Raw genomic sequence first — 12,888 nt, 5'->3', positions numbered from 1 at the left:
CGGTTGCATTTAGTTGATTGTAGTGAGTTTTGTTTGTATTCATGGCAGGACCTTTTGCCCTGCCATGATTGTGTCATAGGGCATGATAAATGCCTGTGAGTGACAGCTGGTGAGGGCTCCAGCATCTTGGATAGTGCCAAGCAGACTACCTGTTCTAACAACTCAAACAAGGCCTTTTCTCCAGTCTTGGGCCTAACCTCTCCCAGCCCCCTCCTTCATCTTTGCCTGTGCTGGCAAGCAGGCACCAAGAAGCATGAAACACCAAGCCACTCTACTCTTCAGCAGAGTCTGGTGCAAGCATTGTTGTTTTGGGAGTCTCTGGGGTCAAAGGGGTCCCTGCTGATGGGCACTGTGGATGGATCTCAGTTCAGTGCCTCCATAGCTTGCCCCACAAGTCTTCATGATCCAGCTAGCTCTGCTGCCTCTCTGTCAGAGTCAAGGCTGCTGCTGGTAGAAATGGTTAATGACAGCCCCTACCCACCACTTTTCTCTCAGGGACTGAGGGAGAGGGCAAGAGGAGCAGTAGGCAAGGGATGGGCTAAGCAAAATGCTCTCTTCTGCTGCTTTTCTGTATTAATTGCCCCCTCTCAAATGCTGCAATGGCAGGCATTCAGCAGTAAGATGGCCAGAGATGGAGAACAGTCGTGTCCCTTTAAATCTTCTGATGCAGCTGAAGACAAGGCAGACCATTTAGCTGCAAATGCTGATGTGGCGGAAAACAGCTTTTTGACAACATTATGAGCTGCGCTAATGATCTCAGTGCTGAAAAGTTTCTCACGGTTACTTGAGTGGAAGAGTTAACCCCTGCCTTTGATTCTGGACTTTAACCCACAAAATGTCCTCCTGAAAATTCTGGGTCCAAATCTGAACACACACACGGCACAACAGACAACAACATAGGTGGAGAACAGGCTCATCAAAGTATTGCTGCCCACTTTCTGCTTTTCCTACACAGGAAGGAAAATGAACATGTATTCGTGTTTTGCTCAAGTACAGGCTTGCCATACGTCAGGAAAATTCCCAACATATCCTGGTTTTGGGGTATACAAATGGTGTCAGGGGGGAATTTTGTCAGGGAAAACCTGGATGTATGGCAACACAATAGTAAAAGCAGCGGAAACAACTCAAAAAGCTTTAAATCACTATTTTGGGATGAGGTTTGTGGTTTACTTAAAAAGCTTTGCAGAATTTTACATTTTGAGTCAAATTCGCTACTCAAAAACCCTACTCAACTATTAATTGTAAACCCATCAGGGCAGGGAACTGCCTTCTTGTTTCTCTCTAAAATAGTGTTGATAATGGAGGACAAATGGATTAGTTGACAGTGAAATTCTATGCATGCTTATTCAGAAGGCATCATCATCATCAAACAACAACAACAATAACAATAATTTATTATATCTACCCCACCCATCTGGCTGGGTTTCCCCAGCCACTCTGGGCGGCTTCCAACAGAATATTAAAATATTAAAATACAATAGTCTATTAAACATTAAAAGCTTCCCTAAAGAGGGCTGCCTTCAGATGTCTTCTAAAAGTCTGGTAGTTGTTTTTCTCTTTGACATTTGGTGGGAGGGCGTTCCACAGGGCAGGTGCCACTATCAAGAAGGCCCTCTGCCTGGTTCCCTGTAACTTGGCTTCTCACAGCAAGGGAACCACCAGAAGGCCCTCAGAGCTGAACCTCAGTATCTGGGCAGAACGATGGGGGTGGAGACACTCCTTCAGGTGTTCAAGGGGACCTACTCCGCTTGGGTTGGAGCCTTACTTTCATATTATATATGTGGACATGTTTTATGTTTTTAGTATTTGATGTTCTGTTAAAACAATCAAAGTGACTTGCAATAAAATAAGAAAATCCATCAGAATAGAAATAAGTCATTAACAACAATATATTAGCAGCACATAAAATATTAATGGATAGCATTATAGAACTAAATGCTCATACAGATAGCATTAAAAGGGAAAAAATACCCCTAATAATGTGGTGGTGGTGTTAAAAACATATAACAACAATAGTATTAATTTCATTAATTTGCATTTCGTATAACACAGTTGTTAAAAGTTTTTAAAATGGCAGATTATATATTAAAAATACAAATATATAGATTATATATTAAAAACTAACCTGGTTTAAAAAAAAAAAAAAAACTTTGCTAATCCACTAAAGAGGGAGCTTAGCAGATCTTACCTGGGAGGAAACTCCAGTCTTGGTGCCACAAGGAGGGGGGAGAGAGAGAGAAGGATGTAAACAAATCTATAATTATCATACAGAAAAATAACATCCTTCCAGCTGCCTTCTTCAGCTCAGCAGGCTTGCTGCAAAATTCATTATCGGATGTTGCATTCACAGTCACCTTTATTGTCTGCTGCATTTACAATAATTAGACCCATAAACACTGATTTATAAAAATGACAAACAAGAGTCCCCAGTAAGGAAGAAACATGAGTTCTCTTTATGGCTCAGCACTTCACAGAAGCCACACACACCAGACCGAGAGCAGTCATGTTATTTTATGGTTAAATTAAAGGATCTCTCCTCCTGTGGCCTTTCATTCAGCTGCTGTCAGCCACTCTAAAGGGAGACCAGGCATCCCAGATAACAGGAAGTACTAATTCTGTTTTTCACATCTTAATTTCTCTCTCATGGATGCCTAAGCAAGAGGGATAGTAAAACAACAAGAGACCTGTGATGGGTGTTTCTGTGACCAAAGCAAAACTGTCATACTTCCTTGTTATTTTTGCAATTGCCAGGAGGTGTAATACTTGTAATGCAATCTCATTATATTTATCATACTGATTTTTCAATATATATGTTGTTATATTTGCTATTAAGTTGTTGCTTTATTATGTTATTATTACATTATTCTCATGGCAGTTGCTTTTGATATGTATTCCTGCCTTCTTTGGCCTCCCCCACTTGAGATTTCCCCCACCCCCCAGACATAGAGACATACTTAGTGATAAACCTGTTCTATTGGTGAAATGTTTTGCACCAGTGGAACACTGCTGAGCAACAGAAGGCTTGAGCAGGCTGTTGGTACCATTGCTGTGAAATAGATTGTGTCATCTGTTGCGCAATGGGTTTCTGCTAGTGCAGCTGTTGGATGGGATGCCTCTGTTGTTCAACATTAAAATTCACTTTCTGGTAGCGCAAGAAAGAGCCCATGTTCCAATGGATAGAGAAGGCTGGATACGGCCCATTGCCTCCTGCAGCTCTTCCTTATAAATAACTCACTCCAGTCACATGTTTCATTAGTACTGGTAACACTTGTTAGGAGTAAAGTGTTCTGTTGCTGTTTCTTTGTCCTGGACTTATTTCTCCGCTGAGCTTATGCTTCTGGGGAAACAGGGGTCCTGGTTCAATGGCAGGGAACCTGTCCAAGTCCCAGGAAGATCCCCTACTAGTCATTGTCAATAATCCTGGGATAGATGAGCAAATAAGGGATGCGGGTTGCGCTGTGGGTTAAACCACTGAGCCTAGGACTTGTTGATCAGATGGTTGGTGGTTCAAATCCCCGCAACAGGGTGAGCTCCTGTTGCTCAGTCCCTGATCCTGCCAACCTAGCAGTTCGAAAGCACGTCAAAGTGCAAGTAGATAAATAGGTACCACTCCAGCGGGAAGGTAAACGGCGTTTCTGTGTGCTGCTCTGGTTTGCCAGAAGCAGCTTAGTCATGCTGGCCACATGACCTGGAAGCTGTACGTGGGCTCCCTTGGCCAATAAAGCGAGATGAGCTCCGCAACCCCAGAGTCGGTCACGACTGGACGTAATGGTCAGGGATCCCTTTACCTTTTACCTAGATGAGCAAATAGTCTTGGGGCAAAACTGCAGTCTTTCCCAGGCTTACCGGGAGATGCCAGGGATTAAACCTGTGACCTTCTGCATGCAAAGGAGATGCTCTGCCACTGAGCCACAGACCGTTCCCAAGAGCTCTTGCAAATACTGCCCCATATAATTCCACCTTGGAGCCAAAAGAGCGTCCTCCCCCCCCCCTCCGTCCCCCTCTGTTATTGCAATGTGTATTGATTCAACAAATGGCAACATTGAACACCAACCAAGGAAGTGCTGCAAGTGGTCAGGTGTCGTTTCAGTGGAAAACAGGAGTGCCTGGCGTGCTCTGGTCCATGGGGTCACGAAGAGTCGGACACGACTAAACAACAATGCAGTCTTACCATTCACCTGAAGAGAAAACACTTGCTTTCTCTTCCACTAGAGAACACTAGATGGCAGCATCATTGTTCCTGTCAAGAGTTCTCCTGTCTTGTTCCGCTATTATTCCAGGATGCAGAAAAACAATACTGTAATCAATTTTAAAATGTCCCATCCTTTAGGTAACCCCCAAGCCGCTGTTTATAAGGGATATCATTAACATGCTATTGCTTTCTTGAGATAATGGATATTGATATCCCTTAATAAACACAAATTCAAAACCCACAGTGGATCACAGTGGAGCAATACATTTATTAAGGTCAATCAAAAAGTCACAAAAAAGCAAGCAAGGTTTTGAGTTATTGGCCTAAAGGTGACATAATAGCAGAAATAGACTGCATTTTGTAGCCATGTAAGCTGCATTTAGACTCAGTTCCAAGATAGAGACCGAAGGCGTATTGGATTAGTCTCTGCTAAATTCTGCAGGTATCAAGTTACACCTCAGTATTCTGGGACAAAGGAGTGATCCCTGTTTCCAAAAACACAAAGCTGGATGGGATAGGCCAATCTGTCAATTTTGGCTCCTCTCAGTTTCTAATATTTCCAGCCTTTATTCCAGTTCTCCACATTTCTGCATCAGTTTGCATTAAATAAATAAATAAATTAGCATATTATATTTTGCATGCTGTTGCCACTATAAATCACATCAGAACTGCTTCTGGCAGTGTAAAGTGATGCATAAATTGAATAAACAATTGAACTTATTATTTTATTTTTTAAAAATCATTGGAAAAAACCACCCTTTTAATTTACTGCATATACTAACAATTCTGCCTCGCTTTTCTTTCCAAACCAAGGGACTCAAAGCTGCTAACAGAAAAAAAGGAAAGCAACAATCCCCATATAAAAAGCAGTTCATACCAAATTAAAAATAGAATCATGGAATTATAGAACTGCAGATTTGGAAGGGAACCCCAAGGGTCATCTAATCCAACCCCCTGCGATGCAGGAACCTCAGCTAGATCATACAGGATAGAAGAACTCGGAATGGCAAAGCAACAACTCCTAATTCAAACATCAACATAGTTAAAGGCTTGCAGAAAAAGAAAAATATTCAGACAATTGTGGAACACAAATAATAAAGAGGAAAATAACCAAGGAACCTGTGTGGCCCTTCAGATGTTGTTGGACTGCAACTCCCATCATCCTTGACCATTGGCCTGGCTGGCTGAGTCTGATGGGAGTTGGAGTCCAACAGCATCAGGGAAGGCCCTGTCTCACTCATTCTCAGCTTAGGTTATCTTCTTTCTTACTTGTGTTCTGACATTCCTCCAAAGAATCCTGGGAGTTTGTTAAGGGCGCTACAAATTGTACCTCTGGGAGGGATTGTAGCTCTGTGATTTGGGTGACTTTGTCTCATCCATATATTTAAGGGCTTTGTTTGAAGGAAACTGGGAGCGTTGTAATTAGCCTCAAATAGTTTTAGATAACTTCAAGGAGTTTTGGATGGCTTCAGTGGGATTTCAGAGGGGCTTCAGAAGAGCTTCAAAGGAAGGGAGGATGTTTAAAATGCTGTCTGGTGACTCCTGGAGTCCTTAGCTGGCTGGGATATAAGCTTGTTTTCCGGGAGTGTGTCTTTTCCCCATATTATTTTTTAAAAGCTCCTACTCAGTTTGCTGAGGCTCACAGGAGACTTGCATCAGGCGCCATCTTCTTTCGGACAAACTACAGCTCCCAGGATTCTTTTGGGGGAAACCATGTCCTGTAAATGAGCATGGTGTATGTAGATGTGACTTCAGTCAGCACAGGAAAGAAACTAGCGGTCACCAAGGGAGGAGCAAAATGTTACCTATTTTCAGCAGGTGCATAAAGGGTACATTTGCAAGCATTTCCAGTTCAGAGAGAAAGCCAACGCATGGCCTCTGTGGTCTCAGTTTCAATGTGCAAGCCACACACACTCACACACACCCAACATACACTCTTAACCCTATGCCGGCCTCAGCATGGGAACTCGCAGCTTTCGTGTACTCCCACCGCTCCCACCCTATGAGATTCCACACACTGGAAAAAGCACCATTTACTACGATCACCCTGAGCCAGGAAAGAGGGAGTTATTCCTCCCCGACACACCCATGTGAGGCAAAGCATCGTGTGGCTCCACCTCAGCCCCAGAGGTCTCTCCATCTCTCTCTGCAGGCAGAAGGAAATTTCACGCAGAGGGAGGAAACACAATGGCGAAAGATCCCCAGGAGATCTCTGAGGAATTCTACGTCCAAGATGTAGGTTGATTGCTTTGTTATCCTTTTTACAGGGTGGGTTAGTGAATGCCTTCAATTACTTGCTAAGATCTGTCATTCTGTCTTTCAAAGCATGCATGCCCAGCACATTACAGCTTGCCTCGACAACCGACTTTTCTCTAACTTTCCCCTTTTCTATCTATTAGGCACAAACACCTAAAGCTACGAAAGAACTCTGCAAAAGATACAAGATCTGTGGGGTGTTGCTTTGCAGCCTAGTGCTGTCTGTCATCCTGACATTTCTTGGGGTCTATTATTTTTGGAATCCACCACCTAAAAAAGTAAGTTGCATTCTGTGCATTGAATTTAATATTTATTTTATTTTATTTTATTACTTATTTAAAATCTACCTGGTATTTCTAAATATCCTCTCTTATTATTTTAAGGACACAGACTATTCAAGTAGATTTTACGCAAAGTTTTAGGTGCTTACCCTGCTTTGCTTTTTAATAATGGGATCCTTTCCACAGAGGCATTCCATCTCCTTCATAGTAGCGGTCACATAATAAATTTGTGAATAAATGCTTTCATGTTGTTTCCATTAGCTTGCCAGAAACTGGTGGAAAACCCACTATGCCACCACTTTAAGGGAGAGGGAGCCAAATCTTGAGGGTGGCTGATTACTCTGTGCTGTTCCGTGCCTGCAGCATTAAGCAGCCAAAAAAGACTATTGAAGGGGGAAACCTGCTGTATTGCATTTTCTTTTATTAACCTATTTTGCAGGGCATTGGGGGGGCGGGGCTGGAGCTTATTCATATACTTATATGGGAAGCTCCCCTATATCATATCAGACCACTGCTCCATCTGGTCCAGTACTGTTGGCTGACAGCAACTTTCTGAGGTTTCGGACAGTGGTCTTTTCCATCCTTACCTGGGTGCTTTGCCTATGAGTTGCAGCCCTTTTATTAAAAAAAAAAAAATGCATGCATGTAAAAACACAGCATCCATAAGCTGATGCCATACTATCATAGGACTTTCCCCCTCGTGCATAGGGTTGTGGATGCAAACACAATCTTCCTTTCCCCTTTTGCCCTAGATGCTGTGGTTTAGATCTGGCATTCTGACTAGGGGGTTGTGTATTCATACCCTGAAGACAGAGAAAATCAGGGGATTGCATCATAATGTGTGGGTGGAGGGGCAAAGTGAAAGGTTTAGCCAAATGCATGGAAGATAATTTTATTATCAATAACTATTAGTTGTGTTAGCTGGACGGTATCTCTATATCTCATGTCTCCCTGGACATCAAATGCAATGGTAGAGCTACCATACGTATGGGAATTGGGCTCTGAAAAAGGCGTCTGGGTGGGTTTTTGCAGACTCAGAAAAATGTCCGGGAAAACCTGGACATATGGCAAGCAGTGCAATCAAAAAATAATAATGCTTTAGAAATGCTTTGTCTGGATTTTCACTTTTGGTATTATGACAACCGTAAGCAACAGGCATAGGGGACGCGGGTGGCACTGTGGGTTAAACCACAGAGCCTAGCGCTTGCCGATCAGAAGGTTGGCGGTTCGAATCCTCGCGACGGGGTGAGCTCCCGTTGCTCGATCCCTGCTCCTGCCCACCTAGCAATTCGAAAGCATGTCAAAGTGCAAGTAGATAAATAGGTACCACTCCGGTGGGAAGGTAAATGGCGTTTCTGTGTGCTGCTCTGGTTCGCCAAAAGCGGCTTAGTCATGCTAGCCACATGACCCAGAAGCTGTACGCCGGCTCCCTCTGCCAATAAAGCGAGATGAGCGCCGCAACCCCAGAGTCGGCCACGACCGGACCTAATGGTCAGGGGTCCTTTAAGCAACAGGCATAAGAGCATAAACCTAAAAATAACTTGTTGGATTAGGCTAATGGCCCCTCTAGTCCAGCCTCCTGTTCTCACAGTGGCCAGCCAGAATGCCTGTGGGAAAGCTGCAAGCAGAGCCCTAGCACTCTGTCCATTTGTGGGAGGGATTACCCTTCTGCAATCTATGCTGAGGTTTCCCCAAGCTTCTTCCACGTGGGTGGTGCCATTAGTACATTTAATTTTGCTATGAGTGATTTCTTTCTTTGTCAGTTATTTATTTTTAAAATTTGTAGACCGCCCTTCATCCAAAGATCACAGGGCAGTTCACAACATATAAATACAAGATAAGAACACAAAAGACATAATACAAACAAAAACACAGCAATAACCCCCCCTCCACTCCCACAAAACACATTTAAAACGACATAGAATGCTAACCAGCCAAAGGCCTGGGAGAAGAGAAAGTGCCTAAAGATATCTAATGAAGGTGCTTGGTGAGCCTCCCTGGGGAAAGCATTCCAAAAACGGGGAGCCATCACAGAAAAGGCCCGTTCTCATGTTGCCACCCTCCAGAACTCTCATGGAGGGGGCACATGAAGAAGGGCTACAGGGTCCCGGTAGGTTCATATGGAAAGAAGCGGTCCTTGAGGTATTGTGGTCCTGAGCCGTTTAAGGATTTATAGGTCAATACCAGTACTTTGAATTGGACAACATACGCTCAAGCTCCTAGGCATGTCAAAAGGCCACCACCTACCACCATCACATTATTATTCCTCAGGAACTGCATCTTTGCCAACCATGGTGATTCTGTGCCATTTCTTTGGACCTCTGAGGAACATAGTGGGGCTCACAGTGTCAAAGTGTGGTGCTAAAGAGGCTTTGCAAAGGCTGGAATATTCACCTAACAGCTCCAGTGATAGTTTCAATTTACCCTGGCAATCCAAATTACATTAAGATGCAGAATCCACAGTCACACAAGCCTCAGTGCGTCCCTTAAGTATGTTGACAAAGGGGTCAGACAACTGTCACCTAGAATTTTATGGATTTATCTTCTCTGATAGGCACTTAATTCAGCATGGTACTAAAAGTCTGCACTGTCTTGTCTTTTGAAAAAGTTTCTGGCCCTTGTGGCTTCAAGTATACCTTCCCAGCCACCGCTATCCTGCTTCCTTAAGCAACAAGAACGAGAACAGCACTACCTGGCTGTGGTTTACTTTGGACAAGAGAGCACACTGGAAACTTACGATTTTGTGTTTTAGTTTGGCAAATAAAAACAAACATTACAAAATACAGCCCCTCTTTCTTCACACTGCTGGCTGCTATTTTTCACACACCCACAGACTGCCCACTCTCCTTTCAGCTGGAGGGATGATGCTTTCTCCAATCTGAGATGGGCATGTCATCCTAAAAACACAGAGATTTCATTACTCAGCGCAAGGCCAAATCACACACAGTCACAGGGCATGTACAGAGTTCAAGATGAACTGGAACCCTACTACACTGCCATCTCCAGGCCGGGGTTGGAGAAACCTCTTCCTGAAACCCTGGAGTCCAACTGCCATTCAGTAGTCACATCCACACCATATATATTGAAAGCATGTGGCTTTCCCCAAAATAATCCTGGGAACTGTGGTTTATACCTTGCAGAACTACAAGTCCCAGCAGCCTTAGCAAATGACAGTCCCCAGGATTCTTAGTGAGAAGCCGTGTGCTTTAAATGTAGGATGCAGATATGACCAATGTTGACAGTACTGAGCTGGACAGCTGTCTAATTCGACATAAGGCAACTTCCTATCTTCACTGGGCTTGCAAATAGAGAGTTGACTGCAATAAGCCAAGTGTAACTGTCTGGTTACTTACAGTGTCATCCTCAAGTCCCGCAGTCAGATGCATCCCAGAATGGTCTTTAAGTAGCGTTCCTTTGTTTTAGTATACCGGCAGCAACTGTTTTAGGCATGTCCAATACGTGCACGACCTCACACATGTGCATTGCGGCAAACCCAGAAATGACCCGCAAATGTCACAAAAATGTCACAAGATGTTTGCAGGCTTTTTCTGGAAGTACTTCAATACAGACATACCTCGGGTTACAAATGCTTCAGGTTGCGTTTTTTCAGGTCACAGAAGCACCGAAACCCAGAAGTACCGGAATGGGTTACTTCTGGGTTTTGGCAGTCGCGCATGCATAGAAGCACTAGATCGTGTTTTGCACATGCACAGAAGTGCTAGATTGCACTTTGTGCATGCACAGAAGTGCCAAATCACAACCCGCGCATGCGCAGACACAGCGCTGCGGGTTGCAGATGCTGCGGGTCACGGACATGCCTCCCGCATGGATCACGTTCACAACCCAAGCGTCCACTGTACCAGGTTGATGCATGGAGTGGATGGAGCAAGCCCCTGTTCCACCACAGCTTTTTCAATGGTGCCTTGGAACATAACCTTTGTGTTAATTGGGAGTTGTCTGCAATCACACCCTGCCTTCACTTTTAAATACTTAAGGAGATGGCAAGTGAAGTTTCTTTGCTAGCCACAATCTCGCAAGCAGCCCAACTCTGACAATGCTCTTAATGGAGGCTTCTGCCAGCCCGCCCGCTGCTTTCTTCATTGTCCGACATCTGCTTCCAATAAATAGCTGCTATTCAGAAGCTAGGTCTGCAGAAGACATTTTCATTCCAGACACATCAAAGCCCCAAAGTCTTTTGCCACGCAGCAGATACATATTAGAGCTCAGTTGAGAGCCCGGTTATTAGGGTCTACTGCAAATTGACAGAGAGAGGCTGTTTTTTTGGGGGGGGGGTCGTCTTCTGCTTCTGATTAATCCTGGAAGATCTTTTAGGATCCAGAAACAGGGAAATAAACTTGCATAAACAAGCCTGCATAAACATTCTCAAATTTTGCCTACAATCTTTTTATTCCATCAAGGTAATGGGCTTGCAGCCCAGGCTAGGGGCATTTGGAACTCTAGACCTGAATAAAGTATCTCCTGCAATCACACATTCCAGGCTATATTATGCCCCCCCCCCTTCATTCACATGAAACCTCACACACAAACAAGCCTTTATTGCCACGCGGAGAGAGGAGGCAAGGACAGCAGGGCCCCATCAAATTAACCTCTTACATAGCAAAAAGCAGGGCTGTGCATGCCCCACCACAATTCAAATCATGGCCCCAATTTTAAATTCAAGATTGGTCTTGATTCATTCCAGACTGATCTGGACCCAATTCAATGTGCCCTGAATCCAAATGGTAATCCAGAAAATACAGATCTCCAGAAATCCCATTGGTTTCCATCACAAAACCAGAACTGCCATAACTTCCTTGCCTTTTGACATCAGGGGATGAAATCTGGGACATGGCTCCCCCACCAGACCCTCCAAATGTCTCTATTTTCCTGGGATGTCCCTGATTTAGAGAAGTCATTCCAGTTTCTGATTTGAACCCAGATGGTCCTGCGTTTCCTTAGGATGTCCCTATTTTCATTGGAGAAATGTTGGAGGGTATACCCCTGTAGGGGGCGCTAACCCTGCCAAATTTTAGATGGGTAGCCCCATGTGTTGTATTTTTTCAAAAGAAAGAAAGGTAATACTTTAAGGCAGGGGTCCTCAAACTACAGTCTGCGGGCAGATCCAGCCCACCAGGGCCCTAAATCTGGCCTGCACGGCCGTTTCAGAACCCAACACGAAGTCCGAGGCTGAAACGCCACGTTGGGTTTACCTCAGCACGCAGGGACTGACTGAACAGGTGGCGAAGTCCTCAAATCTGAGGCTGAAATGCCATGCCCGGTTTACCTCAGCCTCAGGCTCTGCCTCAAGCTCATTCCCCAACCCCATCATTCTGTCTCCCCCTCTGTCCCTTTGTCGCCTTTTCCCGGCCGCAGGCTGCCTCGCTGCCGTCTTTCGGCGCGCAAGGATTTCACACAACGCACATGTCCCACTTGAAGTCAGTGGCAAATGCCTGTATTGGTTTCCACAGGGTCCTTGAGTTTGAGTCCCACATTGGGCAAAAGATTCCTGCATTGCAGGGGGTTGGACTAGATGACCCTCATGTACCTTCCAACTCTACAGTTCTATGATGCCACGAACAACAATCATTAGAAATGATGAGATGATGAAAGTATGTGCTATGAAACTAGGCTGTAGTCATGCTTGCTGGTTGGTGGCTGCTTAGCAAGCGGAAATAGTAACAGTGAGAAAAGCGCTATACAGTGGTACCTCAGGTTAAGAACTTAATTCGTTCCAGAGGTCCGTTCTTAACCTGAAACTGTTCTTAACCTGAAGCACCACTTTAGCTAATGGGGCCTCCTGCTGCCGCCACGCCCCTGGAGCACGATTTCTGTTCTCATCCTGAAGCAAAGTTCTTAACCCGAGGTACTATTTCTGGGTTAGCGGAGTCTGTAACCTGAAGCGTATGTAACCCAAGGTACCACTGTAATCGTAATAATGTAGCAGACTGTACAATGTATTCACAAGGCACACACAAGGCGTAGCAGACACAGTGCTAAATAAACCTTAGAGCCAAAATGTGGGGAATGGGAGAGAATACTAAGACACAGACAAGCAAACCTTTTTTTTTAAAGGATGGGACTGGGATTTATTGGGAAAGGATATTAAACAAACACAAGCTGAACAAATGCCACCTAACTCAACCGAATTCTTTCCACAGA

The 12,888-nt window shown here is 44.4% G+C and overlaps 1 protein-coding gene across 2 annotated transcripts in view; it reads left to right on the top strand.

Annotated features, from left to right (window-relative positions):
• The window catches only part of TNMD (tenomodulin), a 38,564-nt gene that overhangs the window by 11,604 nt on the left and 14,072 nt on the right, over window positions 1-12,888 (top strand). The window contains exons 1-2 of one of the 2 annotated variants that reach the window (XM_080990504.1): window positions 5,569-6,427; window positions 6,592-6,726. In XM_080990504.1, coding sequence (XP_080846630.1) covers window positions 6,380-6,427; window positions 6,592-6,726 — 183 coding nt within the window. In that variant the 5' untranslated portion in view covers window positions 5,569-6,379. Of the gene's footprint in view, window positions 1-5,568; window positions 6,428-6,591; window positions 6,727-12,888 lie in introns of those variants that run through there. The other variant, XM_080990505.1, reaches the window with a different exon arrangement.

The sequence above is a fragment of the Podarcis pityusensis genome (assembly GCF_964106645.2).
Source record: "Podarcis pityusensis genome assembly, chromosome: Z".
Taxonomy (NCBI): Eukaryota; Metazoa; Chordata; class Lepidosauria; order Squamata; family Lacertidae; genus Podarcis; species Podarcis pityusensis.
Note: the sequence above shows the minus strand (reverse complement) of the source record. Positions and strands in the feature narration are given on the sequence as shown.